The sequence below is a fragment of the Hetaerina americana genome, unplaced genomic scaffold, assembly GCF_022747635.1.
Source record: "Hetaerina americana unplaced genomic scaffold, ioHetAmer1.1.p SCAF_7, whole genome shotgun sequence".
Classification (NCBI taxonomy): Eukaryota; Metazoa; Arthropoda; class Insecta; order Odonata; family Calopterygidae; genus Hetaerina; species Hetaerina americana.
In genome coordinates, this window is record NW_027287316.1 from 62,990,379 (window position 1) to 63,011,061 (window position 20,683).

The 20,683-nt window shown below is 40.2% G+C and overlaps 1 protein-coding gene across 2 annotated transcripts in view; it reads right to left on the reverse strand.

Annotated features, from left to right (window-relative positions):
* Nucleotides 1–3,654: 3,654 nt before the first annotated feature.
* Nucleotides 3,655–20,683, reverse strand: part of LOC139696288 (serine-rich adhesin for platelets) — a 233,605-nt gene continuing 216,576 nt past the window's right edge. Inside the window, exons 4-11 of one of the 2 annotated variants that reach the window (XM_071594987.1) lie at nt 16,005–16,275; nt 14,994–15,165; nt 10,433–13,977; nt 8,898–9,171; nt 7,166–8,220; nt 6,064–6,379; nt 4,377–5,141; nt 3,655–3,857 (exon numbers count right to left, since the gene is read on the reverse strand). In XM_071594987.1, coding sequence (XP_071451088.1) covers nt 4,555–5,141; nt 6,064–6,379; nt 7,166–8,220; nt 8,898–9,171; nt 10,433–13,977; nt 14,994–15,165; nt 16,005–16,166 — 6,111 coding nt within the window. In that variant the 5' untranslated portion in view covers nt 16,167–16,275 and the 3' untranslated portion in view covers nt 3,655–3,857; nt 4,377–4,554. Of the gene's footprint in view, nt 3,858–4,376; nt 5,172–6,063; nt 6,380–7,165; nt 8,221–8,897; nt 9,172–10,432; nt 13,978–14,993; nt 15,166–16,004; nt 16,276–20,683 lie in introns of both variants that reach the window. The other variant, XM_071594986.1, reaches the window with a different exon arrangement.

Below are 20,683 nucleotides of genomic sequence, written 5' to 3' on the forward strand. Positions count from 1 at the left end.
CTGAAGACAATATGTTGCTGATTCTGCTCCTTTTAAAAGTAGTTTAAAAAAATATATGTATCTTCCAAGTGCTGACAGGTACCTCTGACAAATTTCAGTCATATGAAGCTATTAAAATGAGCTAAGAATGTTAGATTTGTTCACTTTATACAGGAAAACTAGCACCAATATGCAATAACAGATTCACTAGCACTGAGCCTCCCCAATTACTGGGCCACTTGAAATGGTCCAGGTGTTGAGTTTCCTCATTGGGGTGTCCACATAAGTTCTTCCTAGGCTGACAACAGACGTCGGTGATGACAGCTCGTTTCGGGCAAGCAATTCCCATGATTCAGCCACCTCAGAGCCACTAGTCCCAACAAGAAACCTCAGTCTGACCTCTTCGCACGTGGGCAAGGTTGGGTGCCCACCTATTTCACCAACCCTCCATCCTCTGCAGCACTTACCGACCACCCCTCCGCCCTCCTCTGTGCTTGAGCCTTCAAGTCCCGACTCCAGCGGAGAGGGAATTCGACTCCCCCTGTGCAAAGCACTGACCGCAAGCGACCGCAAGGCCCCGGCTCTCTCCAGATCCAGCCAACGCCTGGGGGTGGCGTGCAGAAGTTCCCCCTCCACCGACAATGGTTCCGCTTCACCAGCCGACAGGATTGGACTCTTGAGAGCCCACCTTGCGGCATCCCTCACGTCCATGACTTCCTCGTGCATTGCTTTGTCCCCGGGTGAATGAAGAGCAATGCTCTGGAAGATTGGCGGGCCAAAGAACCATAGCTCCAGGGCCGCCCTCGACCGTGCAAGGGCATCGTCAGTGCCCTGAAGGAGTCCCAGGATGCAATTCAGCACGTGAGCAAAAGAGTCCATGCCAGAATCTCCACCCGTCGTCTCGGCTATCTGCGTCACGACATTCTGGAAGCACTGCATGGGGGAAGAAGGGCTGCTGTTTGCTTTCGGGGAGTTTTCATTTGGGAGCACACAGAGGCGAGGGAGGGGGCAGCTCAGGTGGGATCCATCACCCAGCTGGCCATCCACTGCTGCCACCACTGGACTGGGCTTGGCCTCCTCCCGGATGACACACAGAGCATCCTCACTGCCATTACATTCGAGAGAGCAGAGGGAATCGAGGAAGACCAACAAGAAAAGGCATGCACGATTGCACCAGTTACTCTCCTCAGGAAGGGGTGGAAAACTCTGACCAGACTTCCTCTCCGTTATCAACTCCGTCAAGTAAGTCTTCAGGGAGTAGAAGTGGAGAGGATTGAAGACCATGACAGTGGCTGCAGAGAAACAATGAGTGAAAATCTTTGAGTAAAAACAACAACAACCAGTAGGCTTAAAATTGAGTACAATGGGCACTTATAAACTTATAACACTCTTATGCCTATGGGAGATGTGCATTATTAATGCTTTTGAAAGAATACAAAAAGAGTTCATATGTCTGCATAATCATAGAAGAACCAATTAGAGACAAAAATTAATTTTTGGAAAACATAATTAATTTAAGGGATTATAAAAATCCATAATGAAAACAGAAGATGAAAAGAGTAAATGGCAAGGGATGTTGGTTTAAGCCTGAATCTATAAGACACCAGTATAATGTCCAAAATTTTCTCTGGATCAAAATCATTACGACAGAAAGTAAAACTTTGGGAAGTGATATAAATGTATTCAATTATTTTTACAAGCAAGGATCACTAATGCAGAATCTACTTGATTCCAGAAATTTAATGATTTTCCCCAAATGGAGAAGAATAGGTAACATGCAGGGAATTTTTTAAAGGTATCAGAGCTAAAAAATTAACATCTAATTCCCACGAGAGAGCTACCTATTTAGATTATACTGGACATTAGCCTACAATCTATTCATTATTATATTGAGAATCTATATTTGTCACATGTTACACAATGACTGGAAATATTGATTGCTCAACAATTGGAATCCAAGCATAGTAGTAGTAGTATTTAGGGGAGGCGACCGACAGCTGAGGTCATTTGCGCTATAGGGGATGGAAAGGAAAGGATGAAGGGTGGAGAGAAACCCGGCGTCGGCATTAGCCTACTCTTTACGAAAGGCGCCAAGGGGTCTGCAGCTTAATGTCCCATCCGACGGACGGCGTACTCACTCAAAATGCCCTCCACAAAGCACCTCAAGTAGGGATCGAGATACCTCTGAAAAATATTCAACACTGCCGGGATTTGAACCCGGGCCCTTCGGGTAGGAAGCCATTACGTTAGCCCCCGCATCATCTCAATCCCCCTTCAAGCATAGGTGTGACTATATTCTGTCCTCTATAGAGAGTTTACTGTACAGCTTATTTCAGTATCTGTGTAGCTTTTATCATTATGATCCATTATTTAAATTGACAAACAACTTAATTTGAAAAGTTAATTTATTCAATCTCATCAAAGGTCTAGGTCCAATTGCATGCTACATTATGCATAATATCCCGACGTACTTTCAATCATATTTTTTTTGATAAAACAGTCATATTCTAGGAGTGTGTGAAACTGGTACCTATCAAAGCTCTACATCTCTGGGTGCTTCCCATCAAAAGACTAAGGCTTGGTGAATACTTTTGTCTTCTCATTTTTCTTCAGCTTCAAGCAACTTTGAAATCCCACAAACCATTCCCTTGGTCTGCAGCAATTTTGCAATTACATTATTTACATGAGCAATTATTAAAACCAATCAATAGGAGAGAACCGCTAAGTCTTTGAAGCAGCGAAACTAATGACTAAAAAGCTTAAAAATTCTAAACAATACCTTGGTTATCGTAGAAGGTAACTTCAGTCTTTATATATAATTATTTTCCTACATTCCCCAAAACCATTTAATCTAATCAAAACTATCCGAAGATCATTTAGTCATGTACCTACTCTTTATTACCATGGCTTCGCATATTCTTCCATTATGATGCTCAATGGCATGGAGTCACATTGAATTACCCTTCTTAAGGCCTTACCATTAATTATTCTTTGAAGAGGACAACATTTCGAAATGTGTTGCAACTTGGAAATGGTACACTAAATGTATATGTATAGTGCTTCAACAAAAATCTAGAGCATGTAACCTAAAATATACTGAATTTGTATTCAGACTATGTATGACAGACTTTGTATTCAAAATTAGCATGTTAAGTTAATTGGCAATGGATTTAATAAAAGGTTAAATTTATCTGGTACAGCTTTTAATTTGGTCTAATCCTTCGGTTAGATTATTTTTTAGTTTCAGCAAATATGCCCTTAGAATAGGTATTGAGAACAACTCTCTGCGTCCAGCAGACAAATTACATCTGAGACAACTCAAGGCATAAATAACTTTGCAAACGGCATCATACTTTTAGGTTAAATAGAATCCATGTGGACATTTTAATTTGATTCATGATCTCTTAGCATGTTTAATGAATAATGAAACAAGCCTGATTTATCAAAATATTCCAAAAAACTTCTTTCAGAATTAAATCTTTTCAGATCCAGGAAAACTTACCTTCAATAAGGTCAGCAACTGTAGCCGAATCACTCGCAGTGTCTGATGAGAAGAATCTATTGGGTATCTCATCCTGGAATGTGCACATGGGTCTCAATGATGGCATACACCTACTAATGGGAGCGCTGTTTCCATCATGGCACATGCAGCCCCTGAAATACTGAGGAAGTTCAGACATGGAAGATGCTGATATTCCCAGAGTGACCCGCCTCCATGAATCTCTTCCGCTAGTTGAAGCCCTGCCTTTAAGAGCAGCACGGTGAAAGGAAATTGGACCCACCGAACGTAAAACACCACCCTTTGGTCCTTCTACCAGGAAATCTGACCATCTCAGTGTTGTATTAGTGCCAAACTCCTCAGGATTTGGCTGGCACACCTATTGAAAGAAGTATTTTTGCATTAACGAATGAATATGAATTATCGTTTGATCACATCATCACATCTTAAGGTAAGTCAGGTAACTACTTTAAATATGGAGATACGGAATAAATTAATTCTTGGATTGCTCATTACTGATAATGATAATGCCAAAATAATAATGCCAATTGTGATTAAAGCAATAAAAAATAAAACGACAAAAAAATATCCATGGTTTGAATTACACTTGACACAAGTTGATTTTTCAGAGTTACATTTGGGAAAAAAATACCTTAACATATCTTACACGGACTGCATTACATAGAATATATATTAGCATAACATACACCTATAGTTTTACATTTTGGACTTTGATTTCTTTCCCTGATTTGGAGATGCCATTTTAAATCTTAAGAGAAAGCCAACCAGAATCTACCTTGGTGAACAAAGCATAAAATTTTTCATTGAATCCAGCTCATGAGGCCTTGAATTTTCACAAATTTCCAACCAAAATCAATGAAAATGTGATGCCACTAACCTGTGCTAAGACATCTGCTAGAGCCCGGTGATTGGCACCAACAACAGCCTCATAACTCTCCTCTAGACTATCCGCGGTCGTGGTCACGACAGATGCTCGAGATGCTGTGATACCACTCTCAGCCCACCAACGTCCTGCATTTACTTCACTGTCATGCGCGCCGTGGAATTCAACTGACTCATAGCCACTGTCTTCCGGGAGGATGAGAGCGTTCCCGATGGAGGAGGACGATGATGATGAGGTGGCATGGGATGGGGGCGAGGGTGGTGGGTGGAGGGGAAGGGGGGGGCGGGAGAGAAGGTGGTGGTGCCAGGGGCAAGGGGGGTGCCATTGAATTCTCTTCCTCAGAACTGCTGTCTGTGCTTATGTCCACCTGCCCAACAGCACCAGACATCCCCGACGGGGGTGTAAGTGACACTTCAGCACCAACATTCCAGGAAAGCTTGTCACTTTTCGACGTCTCAATGGTATCCACACATTTAACGCTTTCATTCCCAGCATCCAATGAGGGAACCCTGACCTCTTGGATGGATGCCGCGGTGCTCTCGATGGCATCACTGCTGGAGGCCACTGTTTTCAGCTCAGGTGAATGGCTGGAAGGGTCAGGGGATGGTGTTTCTGTACTGCTGCTGGTCATGGCATTGCGAGGAATGACCCTCGGTGTTGGTGCTTCACCATTAGCCTTCCCAGAAGTGCTACCCAAGACTTCTCGCATGCTTGCAGTCCTCTGGGGCTTGCAGGGTGCGAGCGTCGCTCTGACCTCACCTGGAATAGACAAGCAGGACTCCGTAATAACTGAGTCCGTGGCCAGGATTTTACTATGCAGAGTTTTATTAGCGTTCAAAAATTAATTACTCTACAATAAGATTTTTTCCCGGAGTTTATATTGGAGGAGGGCATTTTGAAAAAAAACTTTTACTAAGTTAATTACTTTGAACAACAAAAATTTCATCAAGTTGTCCGAAGTGGACCCACAGAGAAGATTCACAATGGTTTTAGGTGATGCATTATGAAATTTTCCATTTTCCTGTACGTGAGACATGAAGGGAAAATATCCTTCAATTCTAGATAAAATAGCCAATAAAGATTCATTTTCATTCTGATATAATGATTACTATATTTTAATTGAAATTATGTGCTGTCCAATTACTTCAGTTATATAATTCTACAAAACTTTTCATAAAAGATTTAGTAATGCCAAAACCATATACCAACAAATGTAGTAAAACACTTTCATGTGAAGGGAAACAAAAATGTACATTACAGCCTTTCTCAAAGTAGAGTGAATGCTTCGAAAGTGAATTGCAAAAATGATATAGAAAATTCAACATTATGCTCCATTCATACATCAATGGAGGCCTCATTTATTAAGAGAACTTATTAGTTTTTCATTCATTGAAGAAGGGGTTCAAAGGAAGATGCTAAAATAATGAGCTACCTGGAGATCTAATGGATACTCCACCCTATTATTGCACATTCACCCCAAAAATAATGAAATTTGACTATTTTGTATTGGTTAGCAAACAACCATACAGTTCACATCATTTTCCTTTCATTTCTTTCTATCTTCAACCAACTTGTAACTAAATCTTCTGCTGGAAGGGGTACTCAACAGTTGCCTTTTACCATCAACCTTAATTGATAGCATGCCAATGCGTATTTACAACCAAGAATCAAGAAGGCTCACCAAGATTTGCATAAATTCCATCACCGCTGTTCTTAGCCGATCCTCCTGGAACTTCTCGGTCAATCAGCCCGAGGCGCATCAAGTGGGCAGGCTTTGGAGGAGGTGGGCGAGCTGGTTTTTGCCCAGATCCTCCGGGCGATGGTGGCACTGGGGCCAGACCACGGGGTGGTGGGGGAGGCCGTGGACGGATGGGAGTGGAGCCAGATGAGGAGGATGATGACGATGAGAGGGAAGGCGAGGATGGGGAATGCATCACAGGGGGAGGCCTCGGAGGAGCAATTGAAATAGAGGCGGGTCGACGAGGTGAACTCTGCAACTGAAATTTGAGAAATTACTTTTAAGTGAAGCAGTGCCTACTGGCAGAGATGGCACAAGAACAACATCTCATCGTAATTCCTGAGAAACACTACATCTGAAGATTTTGATGCCCAAATTTCCTAACAAGCTTTAATCTGGATTTGAGGAATAACTTCTAAGGAGTTTACCTTGGATTTGCCCAGCTTGGAATGAGTTTATTTTGAATTTCTAGCTTAGCAAGATTCAAGGTACATAGTTTGCCTGTGCAGGGTATGTTGCTAATTTTGAATAAAGGTGAATTTTCAAGAATCACATTTTCAATAATCACATTTTCAAGAAAATTTCAAGAATCACATAAATCACACACAAATTACATTCATTCAATTTACTCATTTTGAATTTAAAAAATTATAAAATAAAAAAGTGTTTTTTTATTTCTGGTAGTCCTTAGCCCTCAACCTTGACTTATTAACAAACATTCTAATCCCTTGATCAAGTTTATATTTTGGTGCCTACTTGGACACCAAAACACTTGACAGGCTTCAAAAACGCACTCTCTACTTTGAAGAGATTTCAGTTTTACGCAACAAAGGTAATTGGACTGTGCAATAGTTTTCATTCTTGCTCATCTTTGAAATGGAATGATTGAACGTGATCCATTTTATTTTCACTACCCACCTCTGATTGTAAAAGTTATGCATGCACATCAGATGATCAACTGAAACCTATTCAAAATGCTTGAGACCAAATTATTTTAAGTCCAAGGAAAATAATCCAAAAATTTGTTCATATGGTAAATGCCAACCTGGTCACTGGAAGCAGAGCATCCACCAGCACCACTCTTGGTCGTTTCCAAAGCATTTTCCTCCTCCAATCTCCGACGCACATCAATCCCTCCACCCTTGACCACCTCCACGCAAGCACCATCCAATTCCATGGGATGCACAATAACTGGCCTCGTTTTGGGTTCACTGTCCACTGACACCTCATCCCTGTTCTCAAATGCAGTTCCACTGGGGTCATCTCTGAGAGAACCCCTTCGTAGAAACTTCAGGAAACCACGAACTGTGTGCCTCTTCTTCTTCGAGCTCAAACCAGAGGGAGAGTCGTATATCACCTCTTCACCCTTTGCCATCCCAGATACACCTCCGGGCGTTTCAAAAATCATAGCACCCGGTGCAAGCTTTCCATCGTCACTGGGTGTCATTGGCAGACGCACAGCTAGGGATCCCTCTGAACGGCTTCGTATAGGAGAAGCGGCAACTTGTTGAGCATTTTCTCCGATGTTCAATGGGTCGTGAGCAATTGGCAAGGTGACCGGAGATGTTGAGTGACTGAGGACATCATCGTGATTTCCCATCTCGGCACTGGCATCGGGGGGGCTCTCCACGTCGGTCGAGGTAACAATGGTGAGGGCAGCACCTTCTCCAGCAAATCTACCTAGGCTCCCACCTGGAAGGGGTGGTCGGGGGCTCGCCACACCAACACCACGCCCCAATGAGGCTGACCTCTGCCTTGCACTCAGTGCCGCATTCGAGGTCGCTTGCATAATGGCACTGGGAACTTCCCCGGAACCATCAGGCAGTGGCACGGGGCCACGGTTGTTGGTGGACTGCAACTGAATCAACATCTGTCGCCTTTCTGTCTCTCTCGCGACCCGTGAACTTGATTTGGATGCATTCAATGCCTGGTTCTTGACAAAATGAGTCCCACGAGGAGCCAAGACCGAATCGTCTGTTATCTCTTCCTCACCACTGTTTGAAAGGTTCGTAAGTTGACTAGTTTGGTTCAGTGAATAGCCTTCAATTTCTTCCTCGGGTGTTCCATCGCTAAGGCTCACCAAACGCTCCCTTTTGATCTCTTAAAGACGTAAAAGAAAAAAATATGATTCAGCATGATTACATGAGCCCCATATTCAAAAATTTTCACACCAAACATTAAAATTTCAAACTACATTTTTTCATAAATATTTTTAAACTACGGTGAAAAACATTATTCCAGTTGTATCCATGACAATTTCTGCCTAATCCAACCATGACATATTGGCAGGGTTCAACAGGAGAGCATTTATGAATCTTTGAAGTTGTTATTAAATGACTTACTTAATTCAAGAGCAACATTCAAAGATATGAACTCTATCACTCTGAGTTATCACTTTGATATGCAATTCACAATTCAGTAAGTCTGCAAATGTTAAGCAAGAAAACTATTGTATTGAGTTGGCAATGTGTATCTAGAGTTCCAGATAGTACTTGAACAGGCATTAATTTCCCTTCTCCGTAAACAAAATTACATCCATTTCTAGCACCACTTTCTTGCTGTATATATAAATTACAGGTGAAAAGGAGTACACAAGTAGAGACAAGAATAATGATAATCTCTGAATTCATAGCATGTTCCGCTATCACTTTCAAACATGCACGTACCTAGCTGACATTAATTAGAACAATGGCCCATAATTTGCTTCTACGACCCACCAATATTTATCTAAATATCATGTGATGATACTTATTACAATAAAAAAAATGCATGCATACCTTCTATTCTATCCTCAGAAGAAACATCAATATGAGTTTCAGCACTGTTATCCATTTGCTGCTCACTCTGACTTGCATCTGGTAGGTGGCCAACATTGTTCGAAGCCAGTGTGGCATCACATACGCCACCGCCATTACTGCTAGAAATGATCTCCTTGGAACAGTCTCCCATCTCACTGGGATCACATTTTCTCTTTTGAGATGCATCCATTCCTGGAGGTTTTGGGGCCTGCCTTTTCCCAGCGCTCCTTCCCACTGAGCCAGGCGTACTCTGCTACAGGTCAAACAATGCAGACAAAACTTTTTTAATAAGTAAAATTTCATTAACATTCAAAAATACATGAGAATGGCAGTATTGCTGTTATTTATCACGATTTAACCTTGATAATTAACAATAACACTACCGATCTCCAGGGGTCATGTACAAGAAAAATCAAGTAGAACATTTGTTATGGAGAATATGAGAAAATCTAGATTATGAACATTAAAGTAATCCAAAGTTAGTATGAATTTAACAGCATATACTATACCTTGTTAGTTATGGAAACTGATATTTCTTAACCAATTTGATGATGGCTTTGTTTTTATACACAACAAGGGAAAATGAAAACTGCAATCGCAAACACAGAAAATCTTACTTGATTATGGCAAGCATTGCGAAAAAGAAATGACAATTATGAAAAAATCTCTCTCAACCACTTTATTCTTCAAATAAATTATATGTTACTTGACACATCAAAATCTATGTCCAGAAAAAGAGAGAAAAGTAGAGTAAATTTTTGTGCCTAAAGCAATATGGCTATTATCATAACTTCTTTATCCCTATAGAGTGACAAAAATAAATATAATTTCTGTTCCAAGTACCAACTGAGAATATGTAAAATGAAGAATATTTTGCATGTGATCATTAGAAGAACATGGCATGAAAAAGTGAATATCTATGCCAAACTAACATCTAAATATAATGCCATTTTGAATGGCCTGGAGTTAGAAACAGCAAGCAGAGAATAAGAAGGTTAGAGGATTAATTTTTTTACCAAGAATTGTGCATAGAATAATTTCCATTTGGTTCCAGTAACCATTTCCGTGCATTAGTACAAAAATAAATAAAATAATTAGTTGTGGATATTTGAACATGCCAAAAATAACAGTAGGCATATCAAATATAAACTTGTAGCCACACAAAAAATGACTTAAATGATAGAAAAACACCCATGCCTTACACAGGATTATAAATCTTAACCTACAAGTTAAATGGCAAGCAGACTGAAGAATCTGAGTTGATTCTTTGACTTAATGTGAAAAGTTTACCAAGTAAGTAGCATTACAACACAAATCTTTCCAGCGGATTATATAAATTGAAATTGATTATTTTAACGAAATCAAGAAACTAATAAATGGGATCCATGAATCTATGCAAGCATGGGATTGAGGTTTTTACAAAACCAAAAAGCTTAGCAAGTATATTTTGGATGAATGGCCAAAATATTATTCTTCATATTTATTAAATTTGAATATTTCAAACATTTCCATACCATTGAGGTGGATCCTTTTCTTTCTCCAATTGGTTTGCTCAGCTGCTGATTCGCTCCCTGCCTCACAGAGGATGCCTCCAGGATTTTGCTCGGCTTTGCAGGGATGGCTGGCTTCATACCGCTGATGATCGGACCAGGCTTCCTTAAGGTGATCTGTATTCCTTGAGCACTATGGTTGGTATACAAGCTCTTCCCCTCGGATTCCAATGCAGGCAACGAAGCAAGCCTACCTCTCTGCCCACTGGGAGTGGTGACTCCATGATTTGACAACACAGCTGACACCGAGGCAGCTCGCTCTGTCCTCATTCCTGGTGTGCTGTGGGCTGAGGAATTTCCAGCCGCATTGCGAGAAGGTGACTGCAAAGACCAAGGCTGGGCGGCGAAAGATTTACCATGAAGGAAAGATGGACGAGGTGACATTAAAGGAGGATGCGAGGATTCCAGAACTTCAGCCGTGGATTTTGCTGTACTAGTCGTATTTTCCGGACTTTCCTCTCTCACCATCGGACCTCCCTTACATTCGTCTACTTCCACTCCCATGGGGGGTTCAGATATTTCTTTAACGCTTCCCTCAGCAGGCAAAGCTTCAATGGATGTATTTTCTTGTTTAACCATAGGCATTTCATTAAGACCTCCTCCTATGCCCGTCACCATTGGGTTTACTGCTTCCTCTATTTCGGCTGAAAATGGAACAGTAACTTCAGGGTTTGCAGCTATTTCTGCCGTAATAACAGATTCGCCCTGTGCTTTTGAGTTGAGAGACTTCTTACTGATCAATGCATGGTCTTTGGTGTCCTTAGCCTCTGCCTCTTTCGTACTTTCAACGTCATCCTTCGACTCATTACTTCTCCTGACAGATCTCACCATCTCCCCTGCCTTACGATAAATTTCATTCCCACCTTTGAACAGTATCCGGCGAACTATCCCCTTCTTGCGGTTCTTCTCACCAGGTGGTGTTTTATCAAGTCCATTTTCAACTTTGGCTGGACTTTCGGCCTTCATCGTGTCTTCTGCATTGTTGGGAGATGCTTGCGAGCTTGAACCTCCACATGCACTGCTGATTTTTGGGCTGTCCGATTTCTCTTCAAATTGATCACTGCATTTATTACTTTCAATGTTATTTTGAGGAGAAGTCTGCTTCAAGTCAAGCTGATTGCTCCTACTCCCAGGAATAAGATTTTCTCCAGCAGGAACACCTGATCTTTCACTCGACTCTGAAAGAACTTCATTGCTTCCGTTGCTTGATTCCTCATGACATTCTGGCTCCTTTGTAAGTTTCTTCATATCACCTTCTTTTTGAACTCCCTTTTCATCAGAATACTGCATTGGTTTCTCAATATTTTCAGCATCCAGTGAGCCAATTTTCTTGGCACTTAAAACTCCAGGCTCAACGGGATTCTTTTGGTTGATTGTGTGCACTTGAAATTCAATGTTTTCGTTCTCCTTCTCCGGAGTTCTAAGCAGCTCACGAATATCAGGACCACTCCCTTTTGCACGAATGGATGGGAAGCTATTTGAAACTTTATCCATGTTACTCAGTCCTTTGATCCTCTGGTCTTTCAGTTCGTAGTCATCAGCATGAAAGGACTTGCCACTCGTCCTGCTGTTTGTGGATATAGGCCTCATGCTCAAGTTCATTACACTTGATTTTGACATAGGTATTTCATCAGCCACTGCATTTTTGGTACCATATCTCGTGCCATTCACTATTTTGGCAGCACTCTCCGCAATAATTTTCAGGTTGTTGTTGACAAAATTTGCCCTCAACTTAGCAATCGTGTTCACTGGTTTCAATGGCTTCTCTTGTCCAACAGTTGCACCTGTTGACTGTTGGTTTTTGATGACACCATTGACAACATTAGCTCTTTCACTCATGGTTTTCTCTTCATTTGAATCCTTAGCTGGTTGAATTAGTGCAGAGTTCTTCTGGGAGGTGTTTTTCGAGTGCCAGCCCGCAGGTACTCCCATTTTTAATATTGATGGTGCAGGACGCTTAGAGAGAAGGGCAGGTTTCTGAGGAGTGGTGGAAATTGTATTATTCGGTGCCTTGGTACTCAATGGCACTTTGCCCGTAGATGGTTCTTCGGGTTTTTTCTGGCTTTCCTGGGATTCCTGCTTGAGCAAAACGTTTTTAGATAAAGGAGCTTTCTTCAAAGGCTGGCTTGAAGGCATTTGGGAAACTGGTAGAATGCTTGATCTTATGGTTTTTTCTTCAACAAGAGAGTCGCATATCTTTTCATTGACAGCCATGGAGACTTCTTTCATCTCTCTGGAAATGACTTCCACCGTAGAGGATCTCTCCAAACTTTCAAGAGGGCTTCTACTTGGTGTTTCCACTGGTAATTTTTCCTTCAACTGTTTCTCTTGTTCTACCAAACTATTTGCTTTACTGTTCACAGCTGCTTCACTTAATGATTGAGCACTCTCTTCCAACGGTGTTTCTGGCTTGGCAAGTAAAATCTTTCTTTCAGCTGGGATTGGAACTTGTCGAACTACTTCATTACCATCAGTGCCAGGTCTACTTCCTTCTTTGGGTGTCGACGCAAGAGGGATATTTGATGAGGGTCCAACAAGGGATGCCTTCTGTTTGTTGTTACCATTCAAACTCTCCTTAGATGGTGGCATGATGCCTACACCACCGTCTCCAGGATTTGTGTTTTTTGAGGGAGGGTTTGAATCATGACCATTGACAATTTTTCCATCACCCGTTGATTTTTCCTCATTCATTTTCTCATTTTCATTCTTGAGAACAACCGAAGCGCCACCATTTGAGTGTTGCTGTTGATTAAATGACCTGTTCGCAGGAACTGGTGCTGAAACATTGCTGGACGATGTCACTGCATTGGAACTGACACTGGGGGTGACACTTTCACCTGAAACATCCTCCCCATTAACTGAAGAAAGGACTGCGCCCTTCCCCTCCTCACTCTCTCTGGCTCCATTCTGGTCACATTTGCCATTGATGTTGCTGTCGTTTACCTTAGCGGCATCAGATTTCCCCGTCACTCTGGCAATGTTTGAACCTTTACCAATGAGATTAACACCGTTTGTTGCCACAGACTTGGACTCATTCCCATTTGACGGAGGCACATTTACTTTCACGGATGCCTCTTTCGAAACATTGCTCGAAGAATGTCCAATGCCGTTTGTCATAGTTCCATTCACCAGCGGCTTCATGCTGTCTTTGGATTCCCTAGCACTTCCAGTGGAATTGGTGCCATTTCCATATCCATTTGTCACTAAAATTTTAGTTTTCACCACAGGCTTACTGACTTCCTCCCCCTCGCTGCCAAAGGGACGAACTGACACAAGAAGAGTCTTTTTGTTCCCATCACCATCCTTAGATCCGAGACCAAGACGGAGAGGACCTGCGTAAGGAGAACGCCCACCCGGCACTGGTATACCAGAGGCACCACTCTTCACCGCAGCTTGCTTTTCCTGAGTAATACTCTCCAACTGAAGGTTGGCTACCACGGAGTTAAAGTCAGTGTTCGCTTTGGTAAGACGTTCAAGTTCCTGCTGTTCAGCCTTTTCTCTCTCAAGATCTGAAAAAAATAAATTAAGTTTAATTTATTCAATAATTATCCCTGGGTTGTGAAATGATCATCCTGAAAAGTGGAATGGTTAGACCAGGCGCAGAAAAATGACATTTTAAGTGAAACCTCACCATTAATGGGGCATTTTTAAGCTCAATTCATTATGTTTTACATTTACCTGCTGCATGAACGTTTTTGGCACTCAAGATTACATGCAGATAATTAATTGATTTAAAATGCCTGGAATATCTGGCGTGAAATTTTGGTACACTCAGTTAAATTAATAACGGAGATCTCATTGCTTTAACTACAATGAACTTGATGCATTGATTTTTATAGCATTTATTTATTTGTTTGCCAGTGTTTAAATCTTTAAGTCCCTGTGACCCTCAAGAGCCAATATGCACCACAGAGGGACACAAAAAATTCTAAAAATTTTAATATTAAATTATATACATGGCTCAGTGTATTTAAATATCTATGTATTTTTCAGATTGTTATGAACTTAGTTTTATAGGATTGTTTTCATTAATTTGTAAATTAACTCTGCTATAATCTCTCAGCATATTGAACTACTAATCATTATTATTATATGGTAATCTACCGGTTAATGTAGGTTTTTGGATGGACACAACTACCAAATACATATTTTGTTACTCCTAAAAAAACGCAATCCACCAACCTACTCTACATCAGGTCACTTTATTATACGACAAATGTATTAAAATACAATAGACCCTGAATTACCAAAGTTCAAAGTGGTCTTATCAAACATCACTCCTGCAACGTGTTACATTCAGGATATATTAATTAGAGCACAACCTATTTCTGGAAACAATTATAAATTCTAGGATGCAATATGAATTGAACTATGTTTACCCACAGTTCTATTTAGGCAGTCAATCAAGGTATCTTATAGATAGTCTATTACTTAAAAATTATACTGCTACATGTATTGTGTGGGTAGATCAAAGACCTAATCAACAGTTTGATGAATAAATCAAATAAAAAAATATTGAACATACCAGCTTCCGATGGTGTTTCCACCAATTCAGGGTCATTCCCCTCATCTTCCGAGTGGATTTCATCATCACCACCATACCCAATAACTTGGGATTCTTCTTTGTGGAAACTAACACCACCACGACCCTTCTTCCCTGAACTGTTGGATGATTTTGAAGACCCTTTCAGGATGCTCTGAAAAAAGTTGTACAGTAGTTTTGAAAACTTTGGCTGACATACACAATTTGAGTATACCTCCAAAGAACGATAAAAACCTCGATAACAAATTAATAGCAAGGAGCACCTCATTCCATAAGCATGAGGCAACTAATGAATTATCGAAATACTCTGCTATTAATTATCAATCACCGTAAAGACAAAAATCATGTGCATCAAAATTAAACTGAAAACAAGCAATTTACATTCAGGTCTTATTCCTTGCAAAATACATGTACGTATGTATGAATGTGACTCAGCAAAATAAAATGAAACGCTGTCGGAATAAAGGTTTGAAAAATATACATTACATTCCAATCTTTAAGTAAATATGAATTTTATTGCTCACAAATTACATTAACACAGTTTTTTTAATAAATTCAATTTTGCCACATTTTTTCACCCAATTCTATCGCAAAGATCAGGGAGGATTCTAACCTGAGGATAATGAAAAAGCATATACACAAGAGGATATTGATATTTTAAAGTTCCTTCAAATATGAGGAACATATTTAACTTAAAAATATTACAATTCATTCTAATTTTCCATAATTCACAATAGGGTCAAAACAAAAACATTTGGTAAAAAACTACTACTAAGCCCATTTTCAGATTAGATTATGCTTCATTTTCAGTCCTTTAAAGTGAACCACTCCAGGTAACAAGCCAGTAAGAGCCAAAATATGTACCTAAACAGCATGACTGCGAGTTACTTAGTTCGAAGGTTTTCAAGTATTACAATCATTCTTCCTCTCCTGATGTGCTCCCTAAATATAGCATCCTATACATATAACATGCAAGCATCACATTGAACCAACCTTCACTGCAGCTGTGGCGGCCAAGCGAGCGGCATCCGATGGCGTCTTCTGCCTTGCGGCCGCAGCAGCCTTGTGTTCATCCTTAGACCGGAAGCAGTTTGAGCAGAGGTCTCGTCTCCAGGCATTCTGGGAAAATGCACGACAGAGCGCTGGAGCAGCCATATCCACCAACCTGGGTGACTTCCAGGAAGAGGTCCTAGATGAACCTGCCCCTCAGGGCACCACCATCACCTCATAGGAGTACTCTGGGGTGTCCCTCCTCGTGGGCTGACTACTGGATTCCAAAAAAGGAAAAATTGTTACAACCCAATTACCATTTATTCACATGCAACTCTTTACAAAAGCTTTACTCCAACTTATAAACATTACATGAACAGGAAAGCAGTCGAGGCATTAAATGAACACTCACAACTACTTTCAAGAGAGACATGATTCACTTAAGGCTCTCCAAGTGCCCCAAAAATGTCCATTACTAAAATATGCGAGGAGAGGTTTGTGGATAGGTATATTTTGAACTTTCATCGTGATATATCACAATACTGGAAAAGTAATATTCACAGCAATTAATGTAGGAATATAATTAAAAAGCTAAGTTTGAAAATGGAAATGAGACCTCAACCGTAAACCACTGAGAGCACAAGGCAAATAAAATGGCTATAGGGATAATGTGAAAGAAAACTTGCTTTCAATTTGAAGCATTTTACTAAAACAAACAGTAATTTCAAAGAGGACAAATGTGTTTCACACTTTTAAGTGCCTTTTCATTCAAGCTTCATTTATTAGATACCATGGTAAAGTCAAAATTTGGCAAAATGGTTTAATTGAAAATATTTTATAAACCTGTTTAATTTTCGAATTTTATAATGCTGCCAGTTTAAACTGCTTTTCTATCATATTGCCTACCTTTCTTTATATGCAATATATGAATTTCTTAGATTTGTATGTAATCTTACACTTTAAGAGGAATCAACAAAGAGTAAAAAGATTTTAATCTTTTCAAGAAGCATTCTTAACAAACTGAACTATTTACTCAAAAAAAAATATACATCTAAACTGCTTGAACCATAGTTAAAACTTCAGCTAATGTCATTCATTGATTATTTCTCAACTTCTCCATGAATTTTCTCACTGATCCAACAAGAACAAAGAGAAATAAACATACTTCAGCCGGACTAGTACAGATAACGAGTGAATAGAAATCATCCCACATTATCCTACATATGAAACTATTTTGTTTGTTACATCATGGAATTTTCCATCGCACAGATAAAATGAAACAGTAATTCCACCATTAATATTTATCTAAATAACAATGTTCCACCAATCCCGGACACCTCCAGGTGAGGGTACATCGCAGGCGTATTTATTAACTGTCAGGAAGAAGGGAAGGGTGAAGGATTGAAAAGGGTTGATGAAGTGATGCATAAGCCTAAAACATCACTTCTTCAATATTAATTGTGGAATGGCTGTGTTTCATTTCATCTGTTTGACTATCCTACGTAATTGACTGAAAACTTCGAAAATTCATTCAGACGTATTGTTCCATGTGCACGATCCACAGAAATATACCTTCTTTCACCTCAAACGTTTTCCCAAACCAATCGACCAGAGGTGAATACGAGAAAGATTTGATTGGCATGTTTTTGAAATGCATTTCAAGTGATCAAAATAGGGCTGGTAGATATTTAAAAAAAGTCTGATTTCTTGATTTATGAAACACTGCCACGGTTTTTAAATTCCTTCACGTTTTTCCGGCAGAAATTCTCCGAATTTTCACCGGTCTCAACTTTTTTTTTCCGAGCTCAACAATCAATTCGAGAGAGATGTAAATAGGATGAGCTAAGATTCGACGAAATTTCTCAGTCCACTTTTAAGGTCAATCCCATTAATCACACAGCGGAGAAAATTAAGGGCCATAGAAGAAAAAAAATTACATCGCCCCGGGTTAAATCTGCGGTATCCCGAATGCCGGGCACAACTTCCGCCACGGAATGCGGGTCTTTCCTTGTCCCATAGAGAGAGATATGTTTTCTTCCCTCACTCTCCGCTCGACATTAACGAGGGTTCCTCAAACCTTTAGTGAGGAAGGTAATTAAAGCGGTAATTAAAGTACTTAAAAAGGCTGAATGAAAATAAAGATAAGTATCTCTACGTTTCAGTCTTCTATACAGAATAAATTTGACCGAACCTACGTTCGAACCGGTGACACTATAGCATCTACCAAAAATAAATCGTCGAAAATATCGTTAATGCTAAATAGATGTATCGGTTTATCTTTCCATTTTCAAAAAGGAGGATATCAATTCATCCATTAATAAACATTTAAGCGCTACATTACGTACGATTTCGCTATTTTGACATCCATTACCAAAAAATGTATTGTACGTAGGTAGATTTAGGTGGTCATTTTTTTCAAACACCCCAAATTTGGATTGCCCATTTTAATCACAATAAATAGTAACAGAAACTGCTAAAATAATTCAACAAGATCAAATTTTACTTCTCCCGATTGTTTACTTTTTGGCGTTTACGCTTTATCAAAGCGAATGACGTTGAACGAGGCAGGCGAGACCGAGCAACAAACCAGTAAAACTACCCCAACTATTTTAAACATCCCTGTAAAGCAGTTGGCCAACGCTTTCAACGGAACTTCGGGGGGTGGGGGTTGGAGAGAAGAGAGTGAGGGAGTAACAGTGGGAGGCACTTCACCTCGTCCACCCCTTGCCCTTTAAATAGGGCGAATACTTCCACAAGTATTCGCTTCCGAGCGGTGATACCACGAATGAAGTGGAGACCAGGATGCCATTCATTAAGTCGAGGGCTCCCTTCGAGCCATTGAAGGTTTATAGGAGGTCCAGACAGTGCGGTGAAGGGAAGTTCCTTCGGAGAACGGGCATCAAAACTAAAAAAAAAACCTCCGCTCGGGGAACTCATTAGGAGAATGAGAACCTTGCGTTGACTGATCAGGAAAACTAGTTCTCGAAAAAGCGTTTGCGAAACTTTGGGACTCAATAGTTCTCCTAGTCGAAGCGCTACGCAATATTTCATACGCGGCCAGGGGATATCTTGGACCCTACGCGAATACCTGCACTCTTGTACGCCGCGAATTTTGTGTGACGTTGAAGATTTTTTTCAAAAAAATCACTGATTTACTCCGACGATAAATAGAGGAACAAGTCGAGAAGAGTGAAAGAATCAAAGAAAGTCGAGAGGAATGAAAGAATCAAACTTTGCTTTGCGTACGGCACTAAGATTTACAGAAGATGCGACGTATGCAATGGAGACTGAACCATTTTGATTGAAATGCGACAGTACAGACAAATTTTAATCCAACGTTACTCTCGACAGCAAATAGTTTGCATAGTACAGGCAATTCTCACATTGATGGCGCTAAACAAATGCGTATCTCCATTTTCGAAAGCATCAACATATACGTAATATTGGTAGACTGCAGTATTTAAACACGAGGGTTCAAGGATTCACAGGGATTTTCCTATCACGAACGATGACACAAATGAGCCAACTATTCGTGTCGGGCCGGAGAGAGAGTAACGCACACGATGGCCGACGATGTCATCAGCCTCGTATCGCATCCAGGCATTGGCGCATCTAAAAAAAGCATCTTAAGGGGTATGAGGGTATTTTCAAATGAGAAAAAAAATTATTACTATCTTTTCCCTATTGAAAAGGCTGCACGCACGCACGCACGCACGCACGCACGCACGCACGCACGCACGCACGCACGCACACACACACACACACACACACATATATATGTATATATTTTTATCGATTATACGGAAACACTCACACGAGCAGTATAATATTGAGACGGCACAGCAGAACACAAATAAAATAGTAACACTTAAAAGGACGCTCACACGGTAAATTGTTTAAGCTTTCGGCCTTCTCCGAGGCCTTCTTCAAGTATGACTCTTCTTAAGTATGTATGTCGGTATATATATATATATATATATATATATATATATATATATATATATATATATATATATATATATATATATGCCTCTCTTGAAGAAGGCCTCTGAGTTGGCCGAAAGCTCGAACAATTTTACCGTGTGAGTGTCCTTTTAAATGTTGCTATTCTATTATATTTGTGTTATATTGTGTCAGCCCATTATTGTGCCGCTCGTGTGAGTTTTTCCGTACAATCGTGGTATATATATATATATATATATATATATATATATATATATATATATATATATATATATATATATATATATATATATACATACACATACATATATATATATAAACTTCGGGTTAATTACTGTGTTTATTATATATAATATGCAAGTGTGCTTATTTTTGTGCCTGAAACGTCAAGTACAATGAAAACGCAACAAGTAACGCGAAACACCCCGAAAAACAGTGGTGAAGTTGCTTTGATAATGCGAAGGTTGACAACCAAAGTACGCGACTCCCTGTCGCATTTCCTTTCCCCTCCTTCGTTATTAATTTAGGCGGAAAACGGTGTGATTAATCCTGTAGAAATGGGCTTACTTTGCTTTTCTTCAGGCAGAATCCCAATGAGTCAAAACATAATATGTCCGTATATCTCGCTGGGAGCTTAAAGTCCACCTCTATGATTCATCTTCGGAAAAAGCGCCGAGTTGCATCTTCGGATAGAGAAAGGGCATTTCCTGGTAAACAAT